Source organism: Festucalex cinctus, chromosome 16 (assembly GCF_051991245.1).
Source record: "Festucalex cinctus isolate MCC-2025b chromosome 16, RoL_Fcin_1.0, whole genome shotgun sequence".
In the NCBI taxonomy this organism is placed as follows: domain Eukaryota; kingdom Metazoa; phylum Chordata; class Actinopteri; order Syngnathiformes; family Syngnathidae; genus Festucalex; species Festucalex cinctus.
The window spans coordinates 12509154-12535061 of NC_135426.1; the positions used below are offsets into that span (position 1 = coordinate 12509154).

General features: G+C 42.2%; 1 protein-coding gene and 1 long non-coding RNA gene across 2 annotated transcripts in view; one reads left to right on the forward strand and one right to left on the reverse strand.

Moving 5' to 3' along the window:
• The first annotated feature begins 557 nt into the window (after positions 1-557).
• col4a5 (collagen, type IV, alpha 5 (Alport syndrome)) overlaps positions 558-25908 on the forward strand; it is a 32615-nt gene continuing 7264 nt past the window's right edge. The window contains exons 1-39 of the mRNA XM_077500512.1: positions 558-806; positions 12284-12340; positions 12419-12508; positions 12606-12650; positions 14666-14710; positions 14787-14849; positions 14932-14985; positions 15077-15103; positions 15198-15278; positions 15388-15450; positions 15530-15565; positions 15657-15698; positions 15775-15867; positions 16412-16465; positions 16582-16638; positions 16748-16792; positions 16865-16918; positions 17019-17060; positions 17177-17273; positions 17357-17644; positions 17723-17812; positions 17922-17992; positions 18123-18314; positions 18402-18570; positions 18656-18748; positions 18833-18937; positions 19008-19105; positions 19207-19357; positions 19434-19547; positions 19639-19806; positions 20024-20113; positions 20188-20334; positions 20415-20513; positions 20582-20671; positions 20764-20903; positions 20973-21099; positions 21201-21380; positions 21516-21566; positions 21629-21814. Coding sequence (XP_077356638.1) covers positions 699-806; positions 12284-12340; positions 12419-12508; positions 12606-12650; positions 14666-14710; positions 14787-14849; positions 14932-14985; positions 15077-15103; positions 15198-15278; positions 15388-15450; positions 15530-15565; positions 15657-15698; positions 15775-15867; positions 16412-16465; positions 16582-16638; positions 16748-16792; positions 16865-16918; positions 17019-17060; positions 17177-17273; positions 17357-17644; positions 17723-17812; positions 17922-17992; positions 18123-18314; positions 18402-18570; positions 18656-18748; positions 18833-18937; positions 19008-19105; positions 19207-19357; positions 19434-19547; positions 19639-19806; positions 20024-20113; positions 20188-20334; positions 20415-20513; positions 20582-20671; positions 20764-20903; positions 20973-21099; positions 21201-21380; positions 21516-21566; positions 21629-21814 — 3802 coding nt within the window. The 5' untranslated portion in view covers positions 558-698. The remainder of the gene's footprint in view (positions 807-12283; positions 12341-12418; positions 12509-12605; positions 12651-14665; positions 14711-14786; positions 14850-14931; positions 14986-15076; positions 15104-15197; positions 15279-15387; positions 15451-15529; positions 15566-15656; positions 15699-15774; positions 15868-16411; positions 16466-16581; positions 16639-16747; positions 16793-16864; positions 16919-17018; positions 17061-17176; positions 17274-17356; positions 17645-17722; positions 17813-17921; positions 17993-18122; positions 18315-18401; positions 18571-18655; positions 18749-18832; positions 18938-19007; positions 19106-19206; positions 19358-19433; positions 19548-19638; positions 19807-20023; positions 20114-20187; positions 20335-20414; positions 20514-20581; positions 20672-20763; positions 20904-20972; positions 21100-21200; positions 21381-21515; positions 21567-21628; positions 21815-25908) is intronic.
• Positions 12175-16407, reverse strand: LOC144003870 (uncharacterized). The gene is made up of 3 exons (XR_013279108.1): positions 14776-16407; positions 12413-12476; positions 12175-12315 (listed from the first exon to the last, which is right to left on the reverse strand). It is a non-coding gene; the product is annotated as an uncharacterized LOC144003870 (long non-coding RNA).

The following is a 25908-nucleotide window of genomic DNA, read 5'->3' on the forward strand; positions in this document are numbered from 1 at the left end:
GGCATTCATAGTTCTGACAAGACAATCATAACAATTCAGTCTTGTTTCAGGCATCTCTCCAAAAATTAGGATTGTTCTTTTCAGTCAAATTTGTCTTTGGAAGTATCATTGGTAGCCTACAATTGTTGCAGGTATTAAGTTGAGGTTTTGCATTCCATCTGTTTGTCATAAGTGAATATTGAATGTGCAATAATGTGGGAGGAATGCGACATGTCGGGGCGTATAAGTAAAATAAAGGTTTTATTCCAGTCTCCGTTTTGTGCAGCCTCAGGCGTGGGTAGGCGCGCATGCAGCAGAAAGGCCCTACTATATCCCTCCGCCCTTGCGAAGTCCTAACTGAGTTGAATTACTTCCTCCATCTTAAAATAAGCACCAAAAATAGAATATTGTAATAAAATTCAACGTTATGCTGTAAGATTTGGCAAGAAAGTCGACATGAAAGTGTAATTCAACACTAGACTGGAGGAGGTGTCTTGTTGGTGTGAAGGTGCGAGTGGCTGGTATCAATGCGCACTAAGAGTGGGAAGTAGATCCGGCTGGGGCAGGTTCTGGAGCGAAATCAGAGCGGGGGACCAGAGGCGCACGGTACCACAGCCAGGACCACTTTGGAGCTTCTGCACCGAGAAGCACGGCGTCGCGTCCACGCACAACAAGACGCGCATAAAAAAAAAAAAAGTGGTGCGAAGAGACGCGCGGCGATGACACGCCAGTCAAAGATGAGCAAGGATTCGAAGAGGCTGCCGCGGCTCGCGGTGCCCCTGTTGCTGCTCGCCCTGTGCGCCGCCGTGCAGCGGACAGACTCTGCGGTAAGTTGCGCTCCTTTTCCCCGCGGGCAGACAATCACCCAAAGTCCGCCGGAGAGCCGCGGAGGCGCGGGGGAATGGTGCAGACATGGACCGCACACCAGCGGCTCTCCCGGGGACACGTTTATAAATAGAGTGGCTGCTTTGTAACAAGTGTAACTCCTCGCCTTTTGCTTCGTGCGCAACTACATAGGCTACTTTGTGAGGTTGATTTCTGCATTTTGTACAGATTACCTAGAACAAGACAGCATGTGTTTTGTTTTAAGTATTTCACTGCCTTTAATTGCAATTATTGCATTTGCAGCAAGACGGAAATTTATTTCCAAGCATGTGGCGTAAACATCACTTTATCTGCAGAATTATGACATATGACTAATTCGCATTGCAGCTGAAGTATTTTAGAAAGACACGCGTGCTTGTTTGTGCTCACTTCACTTGTTTGCCTAAGAATAACCCCCCCCCCCCCCCCCAAACCACCGCCACCCCTCTCGCGCTCCACCATTCCCCATGAGCGGCTTTTATTATTCCTCTATCGTGCATCGCCGTGTAAAATCAAACAGTGCGCCGGCATCATGTAATATCCCAGCATTAGCTGAATATTAATGTTCATGAATAATTCATCGCACATGCATACCGATTCGCAAAGGGCCACGCCCCCGCAACCCTCAACTTCCAGCGGGCGTGTCCACGATGGGCTTGTTCCTTTTTCTCTACTTTTTTATTTATTTATTTATTTATTTTTAACATGAGGCAGCAGAGAAGGTGGTTACCTTGACAACATTGTTTAGCCTATGGACTGTCAACAACATAGCTCAAAATTGCAAAGGCACAAATTGAGCGTTGATATAAACATGGAAAAAAGTAATTGTGACAGAGGGATTACAGTAGGAAAATGGATAGATGCTCCCTGAAAAGGCAAGCGATTATTATTATTTATTATTAATATTTTTAAAGAGGCAGTTTAGACATTTGACTATCTTCTAATATCAGTGTACAAAAACTGCAAATGTGCTGTTTTTGCTTGTTTTTACATGTTGTGTCACCAACATCAGAATTTTATATTGAATATACAAGAGGAATCACATCGTATTACTTCCTGTATGCTCACTGAGACCACCTAGTGGAGCCTTGTGTGCATGTCAGGATTCCTCAGAATTATATTTTGGCTCGTCCTATAACATTTTCATCTTCAGAGGTATCTGCTGACGGAAAGAGTCCTGAACTTTTAAACACACAGACATGCAATGGCAAGATCAGGCTTAAACGGAACGTCTCATCCTGCTCGTGCATGTGTTTGTGTGCGCACAGCATCAATCCTCACACAGATATGAATCTCTTCTCAGCCAGGTGAGGGAGTTCAGCAGTAACGCATACCTGTACATTTCCTTTGAACCTGGCATGCCGTGTGAACCACAAACATGCAATTAATTTGAGGATTGCCTGACACACACACAGCCGTAACAGCCACCGTGTTTCACCTAAATCTAAGAATTAAGGCTAAGTTTTTTGGATCACTCCACCTGAGAGGTTCTGGATGGCCATCTTGCCCTTTAGGTTAGAAAGGAAAATTCTAACAAGGTAAAAAAATAAAAATGGTACGGTGCAAAAGAACGGAAGATGCCGCAAGAAGTCGCAAGTAGCCAAAAGTCAACAAGAGCCAACAGTAAATGTTTAGCCAACTAATTAGCTTCTCTTCACTACGTCCTAAAAGCAGTTCAGGTTTGACACTTCAACAGCCTCATTATGAATGATTGTCAGTAGGGGTGTTAAAAAAAATCGATTCGGCGATATATCGCGATACTACATCGCGCGATTCTCGAATCGATTCAATAATAGGCAAAATCGATTTTTTTTTTTTTTTTTTTTTTTTTTTTTAGGATTCACACCTTGAGCATGGAAGAATGTTATATGAACGGCACATTAAGCCTTAATATTTATATTTTAATGCTGTTCAAACATGAAACAGATTACAACCTCTATAAGACTGAAATTTCAGATAAATAAATAATACATTTTCATATAAATCTTACACTCTACAAGCTTACTGATTAGTATTTTCTAAATATGAATGAAAAAAAATCGCAACAATCGACTTATAAATTCGTATCGGGATTAATCGGTATCGAATCGTGACCATTCGTATCGGGATTAATCGGTATCGAATCGAATCGTGACCTGTGAATCGTGATACGAATCGAATCGTCAGGTACTAGGCAATTCACACCCCTAATTGTCAGCTATCAATTCAACCTGATAGTAGTTGAAAATGTCTCGGGAAGCGAAATAAGCTAATCGTAAGACATGGAGCTCTTGTTTTTGCTGTCACAGGTTGTACAAGGGCGTATGTGAGCGCTGAGTGCGTTTCCAGGCATTGGCTGGAACCATCGGGGGGGAACACGACGGCCTCATGTTTAGCCCTCAGTGGTGATTCAGATTGAGGATTTCTGCCATTTCACAAAGTGCTTTTGTGTGGTTTCATGTTTTGAGGCCAGGCTAATGAGAAAATCAGACATCTGGATGGAGATGTTGTTGATTAATGTGCTATTTAAATCTTGGGAAGACTGTTGATGTTCAGGAATTGACCTGCAGAATCCCTTAAAGATGAGCCAAATGGTTTAATTGTAAACGTAGTTTAGACGTTCATGTTGTGTTTTGACAAACATGGCGGCGATCCATCGGGCCACCACGCAAATCCACCTACACAAAACAGTCACAAGACTTCATGTCCGATTTCCTCTTTTTCCTGCGAGCGTCCCTTCCGCTCAGTTTGGGCCAAAGGCAGCGCTCCGGGACAAATAAGTTTGCCAAAACAGGTATTTAGCTTAGCATTCAGAAGGAAAAACACAATAAAACTCAGCGGAAGGAAAGTTATTGTGAGCAAATAAGTTAAAGGAAGTTTGAGGGGCAGAAGATTGCGATTTTTATTGCATTTTTTTTTCTTTATTGTTTTGCATTCTTTCTACTTCAGGTGAGGAAGGAAGAGGGGGCGTAATCTGTGTAAGATCAATGGGTGACCTCGATGTAAAGATGTCTCATTTTCATCCACAAGCAGAGGCGCAACTAACCGAGTTTCCTTACTAACATTGTCCCCAGATGTCTTTACTAACCTAAAATCCTTGTTTAGAAAGCTCCGCATCTCAACACTTCACGGTATAATGTACAATAAGTTGATCTGGGCCTGCATCGGTGTATCTCACATGCCCCCCAGACAGAGAGATGGCGAGGCAAGATAGGTGGCATGGCACTTGGCCGTCACTCCCCCGAGTGTGCATGATTCTCAGCTATCTGCTGACATATGAAGGAAGCCATCAGAGCTGCTTGACAGAGGCATAGAAGGTGTTTTGACTGGCGGAGAAAAGGAGACCGTCTGGTCCTGGTTGTTTTCCCCTCCGTGCTCACTTCCAATCAGGGCACCTGTTTCTCCCATTATGCTGGAACCTCCTTGACCTGTTGGATGCACTTCGAAGCATCCAAGATAGAGAATGAACACCTGATAAATTGATTAAGGTGTGTCTTCAGATCTGTGTCCATAGTTGGCACAAATCATGTTCCGGTTGTGTGGACTTGGTTAATCCCAGGTCAATGTGGCGGTTGGAATGTGACTAAGCCGGGGGATAAGGGGTAAGGCATCCAGCTTGTGTAGTGCGGCGCGAATGACTCTCGCTCTTTGCCTTCCTTCCACGTTCTTGCCCGTGTTTTTCCACCGTTATTGTCAATAACGTGCATCTCCGTGGGGGAAATTGGAAAAAAAAAAAAAAAAAAGTCAAGCCGGCTGCTTTGTGCGAGCGTGTCGGCGCTGAATGCGGCGCATTCCAGGCCTCTGCTACGCAAACAGCACCCCCGCCGCCCGCGACAACGGGAAATCAAACATCTGTTGCAGCAGTGAGCGAGTGAGCGAGCGAAGGATGGCGAAGGCAGACATGGGAGAAAGACTTAATCTTATTTTACGCTAATTTAAAACATCTCCGACAAGACTAGGGTTACCTTATGAGTTTTTCAAGATACGACTCTTCATCAACTCAATTCCACCTTCTCCATAATACGTTGCAGTTTGGCAAGTAGTGAACAACTCATCCAAAAAGAGCCTTCAAGAGGTTTAATGTCAGTCCCAGTTGAAGTTCACTGTCAAACTTAAACATCAAGCAAAGTGAATTACACAAATTAAGAACAACATAGCTAAGAGAAAAAAGTCTGCTTAGCTTAATGCTAGCAACCAATGCAAAACGCCATTGACATGCGCACAGAACTGACAACTGAAAAATGTTGCACATTTTCAGCAGTTATTTGATAATCGCATGTCTTAAAACTGTCTAAACTGACGACAGTTGACCCCTCACTTTTCCCAGGGATTAAGGACCAACCCGCTCACGAAACCTGCTGGTGCTAAACAGAGAGTAGACGGGGTCCACTGTACAACTACCACCATAAGTCAACCACATTTCTGCCCGTTTTTGCGCTGACCAAAGCAACCGCAGGTCGTTTAAACACGGCGTTTGTGCCTCTGAGTCTCATTTGCGCTCATTAGGAGTTTGTGTTGCTGAGGATTTTCAGGTGCAAGGCAGGACAGGAGCCTGCTGTGACCTGCCCCTTCACGAAAACCGACAAGCGGGTTGAGAGCGTGTCTGGCGGCTGGCCCAACACCTCAAAGCATTTGCCAGGGGAGACAACGTCTAATACATCATCTAAATCATCCAAATGAGGTGATAAATGAAGTATTAGGCTTTAATTAAAAACGAATAAATGTCAAAACACAACCTGTGCTTATTGATGACGTTGAGTAGAGAGGTTTGACATCCTACTAGGGCTGAACGATTAATCAAATTTAAATTGACATACTGTTTCATGAAACATGAAAGCGGACGTGATAAAACCATAGTTTGCATTATTGTTGGAATCTGATTTATGACTTAAAGTGGAGGTCAACCCAACCATTTTATTTACAATAATATGTTGAATTGTGACACCACTAGCCATAAGATAGCAGCACCTGTTTTTAATCCCTCACATGGGGCGGCCATTTTGACACTTGCTGTTGACTGAAAATGACATCACAGTTGCTCAGGTAATATTCAATCACAGCTCAGCTTCAGAAAACAGGTGAGCCATGACTGGATGTTAGGCACTGTCATGTCATTTTCAGTTAACAGAAAGTGGCAAAATGGCTGCCCGCTGAGATGGATTAAAAAACAAGTGGATTTTACTGCTTACTTCATAGTCCACAAACTTCATATTAATCAGAATTTAGACTAGTGGGTCTGCAGAGAACATATAAACAAAAAAAACAAAAAAAAAGTTTGATTTATTCTTATGCCACATGTGTTTGGTAGTTTTCATTGTGAATGTTTCAAAGACTGCAAGTCAAAGTTTATTTAGTAACTCAACAACTCTTAGAAATTGTCTTTCATAGTAATTCATTTATTTAAAAAAAAGTAATATAATTTATGCTTTGTTATACAGATTAATTTATTGCTTGTTTGTTAAAAAAATAATGAGAGGACCTTGAAACAAAAATGACATATTAAATTGCAATATTGAGGAAAAACAAGAAAAATTGGTTCAACCTTAAATCCTAATCTCCCTTCATCTTTGCATTCACTATGAGAACCTCTCACTAAAGCCAAAAAGTATTTGTCCCACATTCTCCCAGAAAGGCGCTGTTATCTTGTTGTGTCTACAACTGCTGCTCTCGGGTAAATGTTAAGATTAGGCCGCAGCTCATCCAAACAGATTTTGTACACTCTCAGCAGAGCAGTATTTGGTTTACTTAATATCCTTAAGGATGTTTCAGTTTCATCAATGGCCACTTCGGATGCATCGGCTCATTAATTCCCATCGCGACACGTATCTGACCTCATCCCAGACTTTTGAGTTCTCCGCATGTGTTGTGAGAGCGCACCGCCGTCAAGTTCAAACCTGCGCCAGACAGGATTGATATCATGGAATTAAAACGCACGCCCTGCAAATAACACCCAGCCGTCCACCACGCCCTTCGCTTTATGGTCTGCCGGAAAAAAAATGGTGACGGAGATGACTAATAAATTTGTCAGAAATGTGGCGAAAGAAATAGCATAGGCATTATCGCTTATTACCTTTCACATATTTTTTTCTTTATTTTGATTAATACTAAGATCCCACAAGATGGCACAAATTTTAAACATAGAAGGGCCAAAACATCCCTAATGAAAATTAAATTGCACTAATAGCAGTTAGCCACTAGAGGGTGCTAGAACTGCACAAGTGGAAATCAACCTGACCTTTTTTTAACAGATGTGTTGCATTTAAATATTGTGAACATGACGACGACGATATTGTGGCAGTTTTAATATCACGATATCACGATATTGCCATTATCGTTACTATTGCTTACAGGCTTATTAAAGCACTGTAGACGTTAATAAGGCATTACGGTAGCCACCTCCAGGCTAAGCCATGCTATGTTATTTATTAAAAAAAAAAAAAGGTGTACATTTCTGTGTTGACTGTTTAGTTTGAGTACAACTGGGAGTGTCGTCAAACAGTTTGAAGCCTCTTTTCTGTCAAATACGTTTAGTTTTTTTTTTCGCAAACTTGTGTCATGCTCCCTCTTGTTGCATTTGAACGCTCCTGTAGAAAAAGAGCATTCATTCAAATGAACATGAAAATAGTATATGTGTGTTCTCGGCCCATGTGAAAACAAAGTTTTGTCGAGAAGAAAGTCTTCCTGGAAAATTCCTGGTGGAGCACGGTGACAAGATCACACACATGAGAGTGAGGTGGGGGTGGGTGGTCCCATGAGCTTTGTCAGTAGGGGTCTTCTTCTTCTAGTCAAAACACACTCAGATTTTTTTGGCTGATGGGGGGGAAAATATTTGCTTTGGTCGCCTCTGCCGGGGCGTCGTCACCTTGAAGTAGTCAAAGTCCAGCCGTGATGAAAGAGATCAAGACAAACGGCTCGGAGGTTGGAGCGCTAGAATTGGGATAAATGTGCACATGTATGCTTATCACATGGACACATACACATTTAAATGACCCAATTAGACTCTTTAGGGTTCCCCTAGCTACAGTATGTCATGGTTAATTCTAGGGATAGACCGATTATCGGCCGGGCCGATTATCGGTGCCAATATTTTTTGGCCCTTTTTTGAATCTGAAGGCCGATAAAGCTCACTGAGCAGTGAATACTTGCAAACGTAGCAATTTGTGGATTTTCATCAGGAATTGTAAGATGTTCGCAGTCCGTTTTTATTTGTCGTAAACACATTTGGAACATATTCAGACAATTTTTCACCGCAAAGATCTTTTTGAAACGTTTTTACAAACCCTAACAAAAACCCCAAATGAGATCCATTCACATAGGATGCAGGGAACTTTTCATTTATGAATCTATTTAAATGTCTAACTAAACTAGGAACTCCCTACACTTTTTATTAAAAACTAAATAAATAAATCAAGAAATTATGTTGAAATTTTAGAAAACTTTGACAGTAGAATTCTTTTATAAATAAATAAGTCAATAATAATAATAAATAAATAAATTAAAGTAAATAAATAAATAAATAAAATGATGAAAATAAAAAAATAAAAAAAATAAAATAAATATAAATAAATACATAAAAATAAAACAAGATTTATGTTGAAATTTTAGAAAACTATTGACAGTAGAAATCTTGAGGGATCTATTTAGTTGCTTTTTAATTATTATTATTATTATTATTATTAATTTAGCTTAACACATGCTAATTACCCCTGGAAGCTCCCTGCAATTTTTTTTTTTTTAAAGATTTTTTTTTTGTTCCATTTTCCTGCGAATGAATATCGGCTTGAAATATCGGTTATTTGGCCTTCTTGACTAATAATAATTAATAATCTGTATCGGTATCAGCCTTAAAAAAAACATATCGGTCTATCACTAGTTAATTCACGCACTCACTGAATCACAGCTTTTTTTTGTTTGTTATTTTTGTTTTTAATTTACCATACATAGGCAAGTAAGAATTTGCACCATGTTGAAGTAGCTATTTTTTTATGATAACTCCAATAGCATGTCAATGGTGTTTCTAATTGCATGTTAGCTTTTAGCTAGCATAACTTTTATTAATGACATATTGCTTGGTTGAATAACCTTAAGGTTGAAACGCGCACAAGTAAATTTGGTTCCAATAATGTTCTATGCAGCTCCACTGGCCCAAACACAGTATTCTGATTAACATTGTGTCAGTGTGGAATACGAATTAAGGCCATTTTGCCTCTTACCGGTGACTGGAATGACATCACAGTTGCTCTGGGCTCATGTAACGACCAATCATGGTTCACCTGTTTCCTGAGTTTGGTCATGTGATGTTCACGAGCTGAGCTGATTGGTTGTGACCCGAGTAACTGTGATGCCATTTTGACAGCAAGTGACAAAATGGATAAAAATGTTTTGATTTTGCTGCTTAGTTCATATTTCACATACAAAATGTAATTACAAGTGGTACTTGGAAAGCTATGGGTTTTTTTTTAAGGTAGTACTTGTAAAAAAAATAAAATAAAATAAGAAACACTGTTTTAATATGTTTAAATTGTTTTGAAGCATGTAGAACTGTAAAACTACTGCTGGTAGAAAAGGAGTGCAGACAGATCGTGTCGTGCGTAATTTAATTTATGATATGCAAGCATTGTGTATGCGTGTTTAAAGAGGGCAGGGCAGCGTGCATACAGTAGATGTCGAATCATCAGTCTTTGATGAGTGGGGGAATTCCAGTCTGGCAATTCTAATCCCACTGGCGCACGCTTGCCTTCCAACCTCACTCACCTTTCTCCTACTCATGCTCACCTGTCTAAGCTCCCTGCGTTGTTGAGTGAAAGAGTGCCACCTAATGGCACATTGCGGAATTTCAGTTTCTTTCAGCATTTGACAGAACATGTCAAACTTAAGAAAAAAAAAAAAAAAAATCAGGGAGGGGATACAATTTTACGGCAGCTGTCGCCACTTATTGTAGTGCACTCACTTCTGAGACGTTTTGCATCACATCCTGATGTCGAAAAAAACAATTCTCGGTTGATGACTGGTTCTTTATGGACGGTGCGCGGTGCCAAATAGCAGGCCGGTCTCGGCTTGTCAGTTCGGGCTGGCAGGAGCTACGACTCCCCTCGGGCCTGATGGCTTGGGCTGGCACCAGCGGAGGAAGGCAAAGAAGAGAAGCGAGAGAGTGTGAGCCAGAGGGAGGGAGCGAATATTTGCAACTCAGTGACCTTTACAAGTGGATTACACGGCCGATGACTCTTATATTTGGATTATTTAGCCCAGTTCTGGGCAGTTCACATCGACAAAAAGCTCTTTAAAATCATGAAAATGAAACATTAAGTAACATGACATCTTCCATGTAGCCAATGTGAGCGCCTGCATAATCAGTAACACAAAGAATACAATGTTTAAATAAGTAAGGGGATACAAAACAAAATCACATTGTTAACATGTCTATTTTACTTTCAGTCTCTGTTATATTTGAAGCAGAATTTTATAGCTCCATAACTGGGGAGGGTGCGAATAATTCAGTCGTTTTCCCCAGGGAAATATTTTATGCTTTGTTCTCATTTGATTACGCAATCATTTTTTCCAGGAGGCACACCTTTCGTGTTTGTCTCGTGCAGACATTCGCTGATGTGTTGACACAGGGCTGCCAAGACGCCATTGCACACAGGTGTGCAGACCAGGAGGCAGGACCACTAAAAAAGCACAAGAAGACAACACCAGACATGAGATCAAGGTCAAAGTTCAAGTCTAAAAGTGACAGGAAATTAGGAAAAAGAAAGAAAATGCTGTTTTATGGCGTGGTGAAATGACGCACAAAAAAAAAAAAAAAAAAAAAGTGAGTGGTACTCCCGCCATCGGCTAGCAGACTGTATTGAGCTGAAGCAGACCAGAGACTAATCTGGAGATCCAGGCCTTGTGAAAACACACGCCCGCAGGCACGCACGCACACCCTTGACTACCCATGTGCAAATGTATTCAGACGTGTGCAACACCAACACCCTCCGACCCAGACAACATGTTTTGTGTTTACTGCCAACACGCATCATTCACTGTCATTAATCGTAAACTTTCTATCCGTCCATTTTTTTTTTTTAAAGCTCATTTCACTTGATGTTTTGTGATGCCCATCTGCGTCAACAAGCATGGGAAAACTTGCCGTATCCAACTTGCCTTTTTCTCAGCTTCCTCCCCCACCAAACAATCTGCTCACTCTCTGATCATTGGTCGCACTAGCTGAGAGGAATTGGGGGAGTCAATTATATTTACAGTCCACTACATTACAAATACATTAGGCTGTTTTCATCATGACCTTGCACCTGTGTTCTCATCAACAATCAAATCAGCAGCACTATCAACATTTTCTGTGGGAAGAAATGTTGCTTTCTTGAACAGTTGTGAGGGAAATGATGTGAAGCATCTGGAATTACCAGGATTTCTCATCTCAGTCACAACAACAGGCACACATTTTATAAAATTGATACAATATAAACAATTGAACACTGATTCACACAATTCCTCTTTTCAAATTTGTGTGAGATTAGCAATATGTTTGCAATGTCTGGTGTGAATCATACATTGAAATAATTATTTGTGTGATTTTGCTTTAAGTAGACTGTTTGTAATGATTTAAATGAATGTTAGATCACAATTTTTGATAAATCTATGCACAGCTAATTTCCAAAAGGTTCAAATGCTTTTTCTTGCACCTGTGTTTTGCATTAAGCGACACAATTGCGCCCTCGTGTGGCGCAGATAGGTTGCGTTTTAAATACGGGCTGTTTTGCTGTTCTAAACATATTTATAAAAAAATAAATAAATAAATAAATAAAAAAGTCATTGACATTATTTGGTCAAAATATAAAGGATAAAGAATTGTAGAACACTGAACATGAATGGAAGATATAGTTCTGTCCCATACAAATGAGCCACAAGCATGACAACTTTTTTTTTTTTTTTGAGTGAGAATGAGACATGGCTTTAATAAATACCGTAAATATGTATGATTATGTTTGAACACAGAAAAGGCAAAGAACAAATTTCAGGTTATTTTAGATGTTCATACGTTTTTTTGTTTGTTTTCTGGCTCCTATGCTAGTGACTGCCAGCAAATGTGTTTATGTACCATTTAACAGAAACACTAAGGCATATTGTCATGTTTTTCCAAATAAATTTCCATTCCTGTAAAAGAAAGGAAAGTATGATTGCACTTGCAGGTAATTATAAATTGTCAGTAGTCATAGTGTTTAAATGTATGTAAATTAGCCTCTATCAGTGTTAGCGTGTGCTACATGGCCAACTTCAAGAAACATCAATATACTTATTTTTTTATTTTTTTATACCACTTTATTTATTTATACCTTTTTAGTACACCTCACAACACAATTATGCCCATTTCATTCTGATATTATTTTCCTCTTTTTTTTTCTTCTTCTTCTTTTTGTTTCTTTTACCTGTTAACTAAAGGTCCATGTGTTTTGTCCAACAGGCTTGCCATGGATGTGTCGGATCCAAATGTGACTGCAGTGGAGTCAAGGGAGCAAAGGTACCGTTAATTACAGTTATGTTTAAACATAGTACTTAATGTGTTTGAAATGTCATCCATGCTCAATTTTACCTGCAGGGTGAGAGGGGTTTCCCAGGTCTCACCGGACAGCCAGGAGTGCCGGGATTCCCAGGACCTGAAGGGCCAATTGGACCCCGAGGAGAGAAGGTCAGTGGTGGACATTTGCACATTCATTAATTATTCTGAATTAAATGTCTTTCATTATAATTCATTCAATTATGTGTTTTGTACTCTTCTCTTTCAGGGTAGTGATGGACCTATGGGCTTTGCTGGCCCAAAAGGAATAAGAGTGAGTTTTATTATGAGCAACACAAAAGTACTGTATTTTAAATGTAGGCTATTGTGTTGGAGCTAATCAGTTTTAACACGTTATTGGTCGAGTGGTTGTAGTTCTCCCTCTTTTCCAGCAGATGCCCCCAGGGTTCCTACGCAAATATGGAAATACATTTTTTTTTTTTTTGAAAAAAAATGAAAAATATAGCATGGGAAAATAGTTACATTTCCACAATATTACACCAGTATTCTCTAAATTAAAAATAACGGAAAAGTTGTTGTTTCCAAAACTCATTGAATCAATACAGATTGTGTTTTATGGACAATTCCAAGCTTCTGCGCAAGTCAAAATGGCGTCGGTGAAAGGACGCTCTTCACACATTGAAAAGCATTGGACATTAGATCATTGTAATTTGATTTGTGAGGATTATTTTGATTTCAAAACCTGATGAAATGTTTGACGACTATAACAATCTGCCTGGTTTGTATGCTTGTCACAGGCAAAAGCAAAACAATATGCCATTTGTTTTCATCATGTATAGTAAGCATTTGCATTGCGTTGCATCGCAGAAGTATCAGTAAAGCCCCAGGTCTTTGGAATTGTCCATGCCGGGTCAAGCATATTTTGTCTGAGCACAAATGTCTTGGAAAAACATCCCGCTTCTATTAGTAGATTGACAGGCAGTCTGTCAATTTTTTTTATTAAAAACATATATTTTTGAAATATATCTCAATGATTTTGCAGCACATAAATGATGGTGTAATACAAGTTCTTAGACACATACTGGTCATTTAGCAATAAATTTAACACAATGAATTAATTTAACAACACAATATATATAATTCAGTGTGTGTTTGCTTACAGTTTTATGTCCAGATATTTTGACAAAAAATGTAAGCATTGAATTGTTAAAATAAAGTTAAAATAAAGATATTAAGAACTGGAATGTTCGATATTTTTTCAGACTGATACCAGTCAGTGTGAGTACTCAACTTGATTAGTCATTATACCAAGTATCAATACCACTACTACTTTTGATACAAAAAAAAAATCCACCAAAAACAATGGCAGATAACTTTAAAGAAAGACCTATATAACTTTTTCCCCTGTAGCAATTAGTGACATCTAGTGGTGAACTAATAGAATGCAGTGACCCAGGTTCAACGTGCGTATGTTGATGTGATACAATTTTTTTTACATATTATAATTAAAAGTGTTTTTTGTGTGTTTGTTTGTTTTCAATTAACGAACAGTGAAATATCGAAAAATTATACACACTGTAACTTTAAAAATTGCATGGAATTAATGGCAATTTTCTATTTTTTTTTTATTTCTATTTTCTAGTTCTTGATTGTTGCGACTACAGGTATCTTGAAATAAGGCCTGGTATCAGTACTCACCCATCCCTATTGAGAATAATTAAAGTGCATGTTTTATTTATGATATGCTAGTATATTTACTCGGATGTACCATATTTCTATAAGAAGGGGAGAAAAATGCAGAAAAGTCTGGAAATTAGGGTATGGAAAAGTATGTAATTTTGAAATTCCAAATGTGTAGTAACCCGGTGCCCCTATTTCCACATTAGTCAAGTTCATCCATCCATCCATCCATCCATCCATCCATTTTCTTGACCGCTTATTCCTCACAAGGGTCGCGGAGGGTGCTGGAGCCTATCTCAGCTGGCTTTGGCCAGTAGGCGGCCCTGGACTGGTTGCCAGCCAATCGCAGGGCACACAGAGACGAACAACCATGCACACTCACAAGCACACCTAAGGACAATTCGGAGCACCCAATTAACCTGCCATGCATGTCTTTGGAATGTGGGAGGAGACTGGAGAACCCGGAGAAGACCCACGTAGGCATAGGGAGAACATGCAAACTCCACCCAGGAAGGCCAGAGCCTGGACTCGAAGCCGAGTTCTCAGAACTGGGAGGCGGTCGTGCTAACCACTCACTCACCGTGCCGCCCATTAGTCAAGTCAAGTGGCTTTTATGTCCATGGCTGATTTTTGTCATCCCTTCTTTAGGGACCGCCTGGATTGCCAGGATTCCCAGGAACACCAGGACTTCCAGTGAGTTAAACACTGCTTAAATAATTTGCCGTGGTTCGTGACATTTTCAATGTGTTTTTACTTACCCGTTTCTTAGGGTCTCCCAGGACAGGACGGAGGTCCAGGCCCAAGAGGAACGCCAGGTTGCAATGGGACAAAAGTATGTGGAGAAAAGCAATTGAAACGTGATGAGCGTTAATCCAAACGTTTATATTTTCATAAATTTGACTTGTGTTGTTTAGGGTGAAATAGGCTTCCCAGGAACATCTGGAATCCCAGGACAACAAGGACTGCCGGTTAGTCTAGGACAGAACATGACCATTCTCTGAATCTTACATTGATCCAGGAATACATTAATTCAAATATGTAATCATCTTCTTTCCATAGGGTCCACCTGGTCTTCCTGGACAGAAAGTGAGTGATTTGAACTGCTTATGCTGGTGAACTCACATCTAAAGAACCAAACTATGATACAAAACAAAAACCTGCTTGGCCATACATATCACAGGGCGATCCCGGTGACATAATCTCCACAAATCGTTTTGGCGAGAAAGGAGCTGTGGGATTTCCTGGTCTGCCAGGAGTTCCTGTGAGTCTCCTCAGTGCTTATGATCCATTTATTTACATGGAATTGTTAGACCGGGTGAGAACTTTGAAGGTTTTGACTTATCTTTGTTTCATGCTTGGAAATGCCCTAGGGTCCTCCAGGACCTGCCGGGTACCAAGGTCCAGTCGGCCCCCCAGGACCGAGAGGCTTTGAAGTAACGGAATTATTATTAGTCACACAATTCATTAGTATTTGTGCTTTAAGTGAAGATAATTTCCATTGCTGTGTGGCAGGGTCGACCAGGTCCTCCCGGTCCTCCTGGACCGAAGGTGAGATTGTTTTTGTTTTATTTCAATGATGTTCAGGTTACAAGATAATATAAGCACCATGCTCATGGTGACGCTTCTTTTGCTGAAACAGGGAAACATGGGACTGAACTTCCAGGGACCTAAAGGAGAGAAGGTACTGTCCCCCTAGCAAAGCTCTGTAATATTTCCTTGCTCCATCTCATTTTGTACTAATTTAATTGTGAACACAGGGTGAAACTGGTTTACCAGGACCTGCTGGGCCACCAGGGCAAGTCGGGGAACAGAAGAGGCCAACTGAGACAGAAATTCAGAGGGGAGACAAGGTAAAGCCACCAGAGAAGGTAGAACAGGTTCAACCCTTGTGACAATATGCTTGAATGACATATTTGTGATCAGGCATCATCATGAAGCAGCCACAACCCTCTTCTCACGTGGTTAAACAAGCAAACGTCGCAGGATCTCTTTGTAGAATGCTGGTTGATTTCTGGCCCTGGGGCAAGAACTTTGCAGTGGACTTGCAAATGCAAACACACATTGTGAATCAAGTCAATTTGTGGAGTAACTCTGGCGATTAGCGTGGGTTTCGAAACCGGGCTGACCAAAACATGCCTTATTCAAATTAAACTGCACTACCAAACTAACCACCAGAGGGTGCTGGAACTGCATAAATGAAAAACGCATATTGTCGTTGTCATGTTAGGTTTCTAAAGGCAGCACAACTGTTACAATGGCCAGGTTGGATACTACAAGGCAATTACAGTGCAAGGGAAAACTCGGAGGTGGTAGTTGCGGTTCTAAATATCCCTTTTGTGACACCCAGTTTTCTGACACAGTACTCATCAGTGTCTTACATTTCTGCTTTGAAAGGGTGACCCAGGATTTCCGGGCCCCCCAGGTGATCCCGGCTATCCAGGTCCCCCTGTAAGTGTCCGTCACCGTTTGTTTTATGTTGAGTCTAACCATGGCATGTGGGTCCCTCAGAAACACAATATTTCATGAAAAACGTCTGTTCTCTTGTGTTTCATTGGCGGCTGAAGGGTAACCCTGGTGGCCAGAAAGGAGAAAAGGGAGAACCGGGAGAGGCTGGCAAACGTGTGAGTTTCTAAGCCAAAATCCATCTGGGGTGGATTTATGGTCCACTCAACACTGTATTTATTTATAGAAAAAATATATATAAAAAAATTCTAAATATGTGTACTACAGGGCAAACCAGGAAAAGATGGTGACCCTGGTCCACCAGGCTTCCTTGTGAGTTTTATTTGATCACATTTTGCCAATTGCTGAGAATTTATGAATGCTTCTAATCCCTTCCTCTCTTAGGGTCTCAAAGGAGACCCAGGCCTGCCAGGTCCACCTGGCAGGGACGGAGAGAGAGTAAGTTCAATTATTTCATTCTAGGTGATTGAGCAGCTTGTAATGTCATATAATGGATCTTTTTATAAAATGTACATTATTGCATATTTTTTCTTTGTAGGGTATGAAAGGTGACCGTGGATTCCCAGGTCCTCCAGGACGGGTGTGTATTTTATCTAACCTTCTTGTCATGCAAAAAGTTACGCCTTGATCATTGAATTGTACTACCATATCAGGTCTTCTGCATCGGATTTGGCTTGATTGTCTTTGTCCCACCAGGTTTTTCCCGGGCCGGCGGGACCAACCCCGGTGGGAAATAAAGGCGAGCCTGGCTTCCCTGGATCACCGGGCATCAAAGGAGACAGAGGACCAACAGGTCAGTGAAGAACTAAAATAGAAATGAGGAGTTTTGCCTTGCTCATTATTAATAAACAAAGTCACCTTTTTGACATTCTCCAGGTTTATCAGGACCTCCAGGAGCGCCGGGAATTCCAGGAGGCGGCGGTGGTGGTTCACCTGGATCGCCAGGCTTCCCAGGAGAGAGAGGTCAAAAGGGAGACCTTGGCAGTCCAGGGCGCTCTCTTCCAGGTCCTCCGGGCCGCCCTGGAGTCACTGGGCCGCAAGGACAACCAGGGCTCCCTGGCCCTCCAGGCGACTCCACCGGTGGACAAGACTGTATCAAAGGCAATCCCGGACTTCCCGGCCGACCGGGAGACAGAGGTTACCCAGGAGATCCGGGCATGAAAGGTGAGAGGCCTTAATGATGCTGCGTTTCTACTCATGGTCAACGACAAGTGATCAGTCAGTAATCAATTACCATTTCAGGTGAAAAGGGTGACACCTGCATCAACTGCTTTAGTCACACAAGTGGTATCCCCGGACCCCCAGGTCCTGCAGGACAGCCTGGTTTCCCAGGTAACACGATTACTAAAACAATGAGTCACATGTAGGAAAGATGTATAAGTGCTGTCTTCAGAAGGTCTGGAATTAAAAACAAATACTCATTGATGTGGAAACCCTTCAGGAAATCCTGGTGCCCCAGGTAATAAAGGAGATAGAGGATTCCCTGGAACCCCTGGCTCAAATGGGCCGTCCGTGAGTTACTTTCACATTCTTAAACAATTACTGTACTCAATTTCACTATTTTCAGTTGGCTCGGTGACATACACAGTTGTTATACCAAGATTTCAGTGGTTGGCATCTTACCATTTCTTTTGTTCCTCAGGGTCTGCCCGGTTCACAAGGTCCTCCAGGATTCCCTGGAGAGAAGGGAGAGCCAGGCGAAGCCATCATTGGAGGTGGTGTGAGGGGTGAGAAAGGTGATACTGGATTCCCTGGTGCACCAGGTCTTCCAGGTCTAGATGGGCGACCCGGTCGCGATGGTCAGCCTGGTCTTCCAGGTCCCAAAGGAGCTCCTGTAGGTTGCGATGATCCAGTCAATCTGAGACGTGGACAGTTTTATCCATCCACCAACCACTAACATTCATTATGTTGCTTCCGATAGGGATCTTTGCAGGTGAAAGGAGAGAGAGGGAGCACTGGTGACCCGGGTCCCCCTGGGATCCCAGGAGACCGGGGCCCTCCAGGACCCCCCGGCTTTGGACCCTCTGGACCCGCTGGAGAAAAGGGTATCCAGGGAGTTTCGGGAAGGCCAGGAGCTCCTGGTATACCTGGTGAGAGAACGTTTTTATTGATTTGCTCGTATTTACGTTGTGATTCTTTCAAAGTCATGCAGATGGTCCCATCTGTCACTTACAGGTCCCAAAGGTGAGCCAGGCTTGACAGTGGCAGAAAAAGGCCAGCCAGGACCTAGAGGTCTGGATGGTGAGCCGGGACTTCCTGGTGGACCAGGTATGGATCTTCATTGCAGTTACACATAATAAAACATTACATTCTTAATTTAATAATATTACTGCTTCTCTTCTTAATCTTTAGGAAACCCAGGTCAGCCTGGTGGGCCCGGTTTCCCTGGATCACCAGGAAACAAGGGTGATCCTGGACTGCCCGGTATTGGACTCCCTGGACCTCCTGGACCTAAAGGTAAAAATGTAGTTTAAACCGTTTCCTCTTTTACGTTCTTCTTAGTTCATCATCTCTTCTTGCCTTCAAGGATTTCCTGGTATCCCCGGCCAACCTGGATCTCCAGCAGGACCGGGTAGGCAAGGAGTTGACGGCCTTCCAGGCCAACCTGGATTTCCTGGGGCAAAGGTAAACAGAGATTTTTTTTCCTTACTGTGAGGAGAAAAAAAAATATAAATGTAAAAAGTACAATTTAGATGTGCTTTCCTCTGTGCTTGCGTTTGTGACAGGGTGAACCTGGCTTCGGCCTCCCAGGTCCACCAGGTGTACCAGGCTTACCTGGAGCGAAAGGTGTAACTGGACCCAAGGGAGATTCTGGTTTCCCTGGAAGCCCTGGCTCACCAGGGCGATCTGGATTTGACGGCGGACCAGGAGCTAAAGGTATTTGAAGATTGACGTCTACTTCTACTTATAAACACGCCAGCGTCATTGTTCCTCTGCTCTCCCGTCTTTCAAGGTGAACCAGGAATATCTGGGCTACCCGGACCACGTGGTCCACCAGGACCCGCGACGCCAGGCACACGCGGGCCCCCAGGGGCTCCTGGACTCCCAGGTCCAATGGGTCCACCTGGTAAAGAACACAGGACTTCTAACATCCTGAAGAAGACATATCTCCACACACACTGAAAAAACTAAGTAATCCAATTGTATCACCCTTGCAGGATACCCTGGAGCGAATGGAGCAAAAGGTGACCCTGGGCCCCCAGGTTTAGATATTCCCGGTTTACCAGGAGATAGAGGTAGTCCTGGTTTCCCTGGTACCCCAGGACCAATTGGAACCCCAGGACCCCCTGGTGGACCTGGACGGGATGGCCTTCCTGGGTTGCCAGGTAAAGATTGACTATCTAAATTTGTATGTCACATTTGTAGAGGTTTCAACTCCGGTGTATAAATTGCTGTTGGATGACGACCAGAAATTGACCTTTACAATGATCAGATATTCATTAATAAACCATATCTGGATTTTTCGTTTCTATACTGTAGTTGGTGAAGCTCTCGTAATGGTTAATTTAATATTTGTATTCCAATTTTTTCTCTTGGCTTAAGGTGGCAAAGGAGACATAGGTCCCATTGGACCTCCTGGACCACTTGGAGGACCTGGTGGCCCTGGGGGCCCCGGTGCTTCTGGTCTGAAAGGTATTCACTTGCACTGACAACGATTTACTCGTACAGCTCTGTGTGCACTGAGTAATTTTTTTTTTCTTTGTCAGGTGAACCTGGATTCCCTGGTAGGGATGGTGTTCCTGGCTCTCCTGGAGCAAAAGGAGAAAGAGGTGGCGTTGGCCCACCAGGAAGTCCCGGATACACCCCACCACCTTTGGAGTTAAAGGGTGCCAAAGGAGAACCAGGACTACCAGGCAAGACTTTGCACACACTTATGAACCCTCAAGATAGAACCATAGATTTAAAATTGTAAGTCATACTCATCATTTTACAGGAGCACCAGGCTTTCCAGGACAAAAGGGCATCCCTGGTCTCTCTGGTGACCCTGGACTTCCAGGATCAGACGGACAGCCCGGACTTCCTGGACCATCAGGTATGGGTTTAAAGCACAAACTGGTGCATTTAAGCAAACATTTGAATAACATGACATTTCTGTTGTAGGACCAAAGGGAGATCCTGGCATTCCAGGAGGACCTGGTATTCCTGGAACTCCTGGAGCAAAAGGCAGCATGGGAGAAATGGGATTTCCAGGTTGAGTTCAAACACTTTTTCGACTTTAACACCCTGAAACCCTACCAAGCAGTTGAGAACTTGAGACTGTATCAAATGCATGAATTCTTCAGGACCGGGAGGACAGAAGGGTTTGCCGGGCCAGTCAGGCCGACCCGGCTCTCCGGGACAGCCCGGATCACCTGGTTTCTCAGGAGGCAAAGGTGAACCAGGTTCTGGCGGAGTTGGACTACCTGGACCACCTGGAATCAAGGTAGACTAGATGACTCCAAAGTGCAACCTGAAATCCACTCTGAAAATAAATTAAACTGAAATCTCATAGGGCGATCCGGGCGCACCAGGATTCCCTGGAAGCCCAGGGCCTAAAGGAACTCCAGGATTACCAGGTCTGCCAGGATTACCTGGAGGCCTAGGCGCCAAAGGAGATCAAGGTCCACCAGGGTTCCAAGGTAGTGAGGCTTATATACTTTACATGTGGACATTTTATCTGTAAATCATGCAGCTTTGGCTCAACATAATTGGAGTGTACTTTTCTGACCTCTCTCGTCAGGATCTCCTGGTATTCCTGGACCAAAGGGTCTCGACGGTGGGCCTGGTGGCCCAGGCCTGACTGGAGCTCCTGGACGGCCAGGAGAGCCTGGGCGATCAGGAGCACCCGGATTTCCAGGAGATAAAGGTCAACCGGGTCGGGATGGGATCCCAGGGCCGGCTGGCATCAAAGGAGAGCCAGGTAAAAATTATGGGGTGGAAGGCGGGGTGTGGGGTAAATAAAAAATCATATTCAACATAAACAACTTCTTATGTCCCAAATAATAAGGTAATATTGCTGTGTTTTTTTTGTTTTGTTTGTTTTTTGTTTTTACAGGGCTTCCAGGCTATGGTGAACCAGGACCTGCTGGACTTCCAGGACAGCCAGGTTTGTTATTTAAAATACACACCCACACATGCACACAAACGCACGTGAATTTCTGTTAAAAGGTGCCAAGGGAGACCTCGGTGCCAACGGCCCACCTGGCAGTCCCGGTTTCCCTGGTCCAAAAGGAGAGAGTGGCTTCCCTGGCTCTCCAGGCTCTCCAGGCAATATCGGCCCCCCAGGACCTTCAGGTCTGGCTCTTCAGGGTCCCAAAGGATTACAAGGACCCCCCGGACCACCAGGAAGAGCAGGTGAGGAATATATCTGTAGATGTAGCACGTGGACCAGGTTGTGCCGGTACCAGGAATCGCTGTCTGGTTGTTGGAGTGGGTTTATATGCAGACTACGTGAAAATAAAGACAAAATTCTTAGCAAACCCAAAGGTAAAGTTCTTAATTGAAGTTCTATGAATTGATACTTCAAAGATTTGTAAACGATTCCTTGTAAACCAGGCAGCAACCTGAAGTACATCAGCAAATGTCACTTCAAACATGAATGTTTTTTTTTTTTGATTGATTGATTTGCATGAAACACCGTTCCACAATTCACCATCGTTGTCACACCTGTTCAATCAAGAACACCTTGTTGTCTAACCCCTGCTATGAAATGTGTGGCCGTTTAAAGCAGCACCTGGAATGACCACAGGTTATCACTTTGCGTCCAGGTGTACTTCACACGTCTTCCTACCTTGTTATTGTATTGACCCCAAAATGAGGGGATTTGTGATCCGTTCGTCTTCTCTGAGTCACTTATTTTTGTCTTCTTTCTGTTGCTTCTTTTGTTGAGTCAAGCTGAGCCAGACTCCAACCATCAACTGCTCTCAAACTACAGTCAAAATTAAATTTCCATGCCAAATCAGTTAAGTGCAATTAAGCAAGTAGCTTTGGATTTCAATGCAACTTGCTGTTCTTGTTGGTGGTGATGGCCCAACACTAAATCTCAAATTTTAGGTTAATCGGAGAGGGGTTTGGGACCTACAGCCCACCAAGTTTTTGATATTCTGCAAAAAGGGGCGTGCCTAATGCCCATTTTGTGAACACTGAGCCTGTAGTTCCTGAGATATAATGGTTCAAAAGGATGTGACCACGCCCCTTTTTGCAGAAAACGTCAAATTCCGGCGGGCCGTAGCTCTCAAACCCCGAATAAACCAGCATGTAAGTGTGTTGAGGTTTCATCTGGCTTTGCTGTCCTGAGTTCCTTTTATTCCACCAATCATCATCAAACAGTGCATGGATGTTGTCTGCAGGGGACAATGAACCTCTCTGGAACTCATGTGAAGGGTTGACCATACATTGCCAAGCTAGAAAGCCCGTTTTGGGTTGTTTTGTTTTTGCTGTGACATTTTACCTCCTTTTCCCGTGCCGTGGCCTCGTCCCTCCTCGTGATGATGCTCGGTGCCGTCCGCCACAGGTCCAACAGGTCAGATCGACGGCATCCAGGCTTTTTTTTTTAATGCACGTTCCACCTCACAGTCACTGTTCGAGCTTGACCTCCACGCTCTGATCTGCTGGAGAGGGATGTTTGCAAATCAGTGCATTCTGTCATTGTGATCCTTCCTAATGCCTCTCCTGTTTCACTTTCAATGCACACTGATGTTGTTCATCCTGAAGAAGTAAGCACAATTTGGATTTCTTTGTAGAGGGAAAACAGCACATGTAGCCTACATGAGGTTTTAAATGGACACAAATAGCATGTCATCTAGATCAAGCACTTCACTGAGAATGTGATATGCATTTAGTAATTTGTGCACAGAAACACTCACAGTGTGACTAACTCATCTAGAAAATTGAATCAGTTTGTTAGATGCAATGACAAAGATAATTTTGGTATTTACATGTAAAGTATACTTGATTCCTAGTGCCTCCAAATCCCCCGACTCACTAACATCAATGGGAATGGTGCATGAAATAGAATAGAATGAGGATATTACACATACAACACACAATTGTTTTCAATCTGTGCCTGATTATTGACCTCGGGGAGGCTAGACGAGATGGATTTGGGGAATTGGAGGCTGTAGCAAAAAAAATTTTATATTTTTTTTTTAATTTTATTTAACCTTTATTTAACCAGGATAGTCCCGTTGAGATTAAGAACCTCTTTTTCAAGGGAGTCCTGGCCAAGAGGCAGCAAAACAGTTTTCATTACAGTTACAAATAAAAGTTTCACTTACAATCACATAAAAATTATATAAAACAGTTACAAATCAATGAGGCCGTCTCAAGTGCTCTTAATCTGGATCTAAAATCGTTCAATGAAACAAGTTCCGTTAGTTTCCAGTCCTTTTGCAACATGTTCCATGCAGAAGGGGCAGAGAAAACAAAAGCCTTCTTCCCCAGCTCAGTGCGGGCAAATGGAACAGAGAGCAACAAAAGATCATTGGAACGCAAAGCATAAGAATCAACACTTTTCAATGTGATTAAATTACAAATATAAGAGGGCAGCAGTCCAAGCATAGCCTTGTAAATAAAAATGTACCAGTGAGTCAACCTCCTGGTGGACAAAGGAGGCCATCCCACTCGAGAGTACAGTTCACAGTGATGGGTCAAGGCTCTACAATTTGTAACAAACCTCAAAGCAGCATGATATACAGAGTCAATCTTACTCAAACACTGAGCTGAAGCATTCATATACAACACATCCCCATAATCTAAAACAGATAAAAAAGTTGCAGTGACAAGACGCTTTTTGACCTCAAAAGAAAAACAACATTTATTCCGAAATAAGAAACCCAGTTTTAGTTTGAGTTTCTTCACGAGGTTCTCGACGTGGGGTTTAAAAGTCAAAGTGTCGTCAAGCAAAATACCAAGATACTTATATGTATGAACCACCTTTATTTCATTTCCCTCCAGAGTGGACACTTTGGGGGGAAATTGTGGGCTTTTCCTGGAATTTGAAAACAACATCAGTTTAGTTTTGTCCGCATTAAGGACTAGTTTTAGTTGCAGAAGTGTGTGCTGCACAACATTAAAAGCTTTCTGCAACGAAGCAACAGCAGCAGCTGAGCATGAGCCAAAGGAGTAAATTATTGTGTCATCAGCATAAAAATGCATATTGGCGTCCAACACGCTTTGTCCCAGATCATTAATGTACATAATGAACAGGAGGGGTCCGAGCACAGAGCCCTGCGGCACCCCTTTGTGAACACTCAAGAATTCAGAACATAAACCATCATGCTTAATACATTGGGTCCTGTCACTCAAATAATTTGTGAACCACGAGACTACATCATCTGACAGACCAAGACTGATGAGCCTTTGCTTTAAAACTGTGTGGTCCACAGTGTCAAATGCCTTTGACAGATCAATAAAAAGTGCAGCACAGTATTGCTTTTTATCAAGAGCAACAAGTATATCATTAACCACTTTTGTAGCAGCAGTCATTGTGCTGTGCTTTTTCCTAAAGCCTGATTGCAAATTTGAGAGCAGTTCATTTGAGTAGAGAAACTCTTTAAGTTGATCACACACAAGAGATTCAAAATTTTTAGAAAAGACACACAAGTTTGATATTGGTCTGTAGTTTGTTAAAACAGCTGGGTCACCTCCTTTTAAGAGAGGAACCACAAAAGCTGACTTCCATACTGCAGGGATTACTTTGTTTTCAATTGATCGATTAAAAAGTACTGTAAGAGGCATTGCAATAAAATCAGCAGCCATTTTCAAAAAGTAAGGCTCTATCAAATCTGGTCCTGGAGGTTTTCGGTGATTCAGAATTTTGAGAATTTTGCCTTATGAACTTGCTGTACAGTAAAAGGTACAAATCTAAAATGTTCTCCAGAAAACATTTGAGAATTTGTGCAGTGAGGCAAAGAGGCAGCTCCTGTGGAGGTAAACAAAGAACCAGATGACACAAAATGCTTATTAAAGCAGTTTAAGATCTCAGTTCTGTCATAAACTGGAATTGAATCCTTCAAAACAAAAGTAGGAAGAACTTGAGGGCCTTTGTTCACAGAAAAACCCTTGATCACTTTCCAAAATTTTTGTGGATTATTGAGGCTCTCAGAGGTAACAGCTAAGTCGTATTCAGACTTAGCCTTTTTAATAAAAGAAGTACATTTATTTCTCAGTTGTTTAAAAATAGACCAATCACGAACAGAATTACTTTTCCTGGCTTTGGCCCATGCCACATTACGCTGATGAATGACATCAGACAACTCTGGAGAGAACCAGGGGTTTTCTCGCCCCTTTACTCTGAATTTCCTTATGGGGGCATGTTTATTTACAATTTTTTCCAAATTTTCTTTAAAAAATGTCCAAGCTAACTCGACATCTGGCAACAGATTTATATGTTCCCAATTAACAAAGGACAAATCATGATGATAGGCTTGTTCATTAAAATTCTTTAA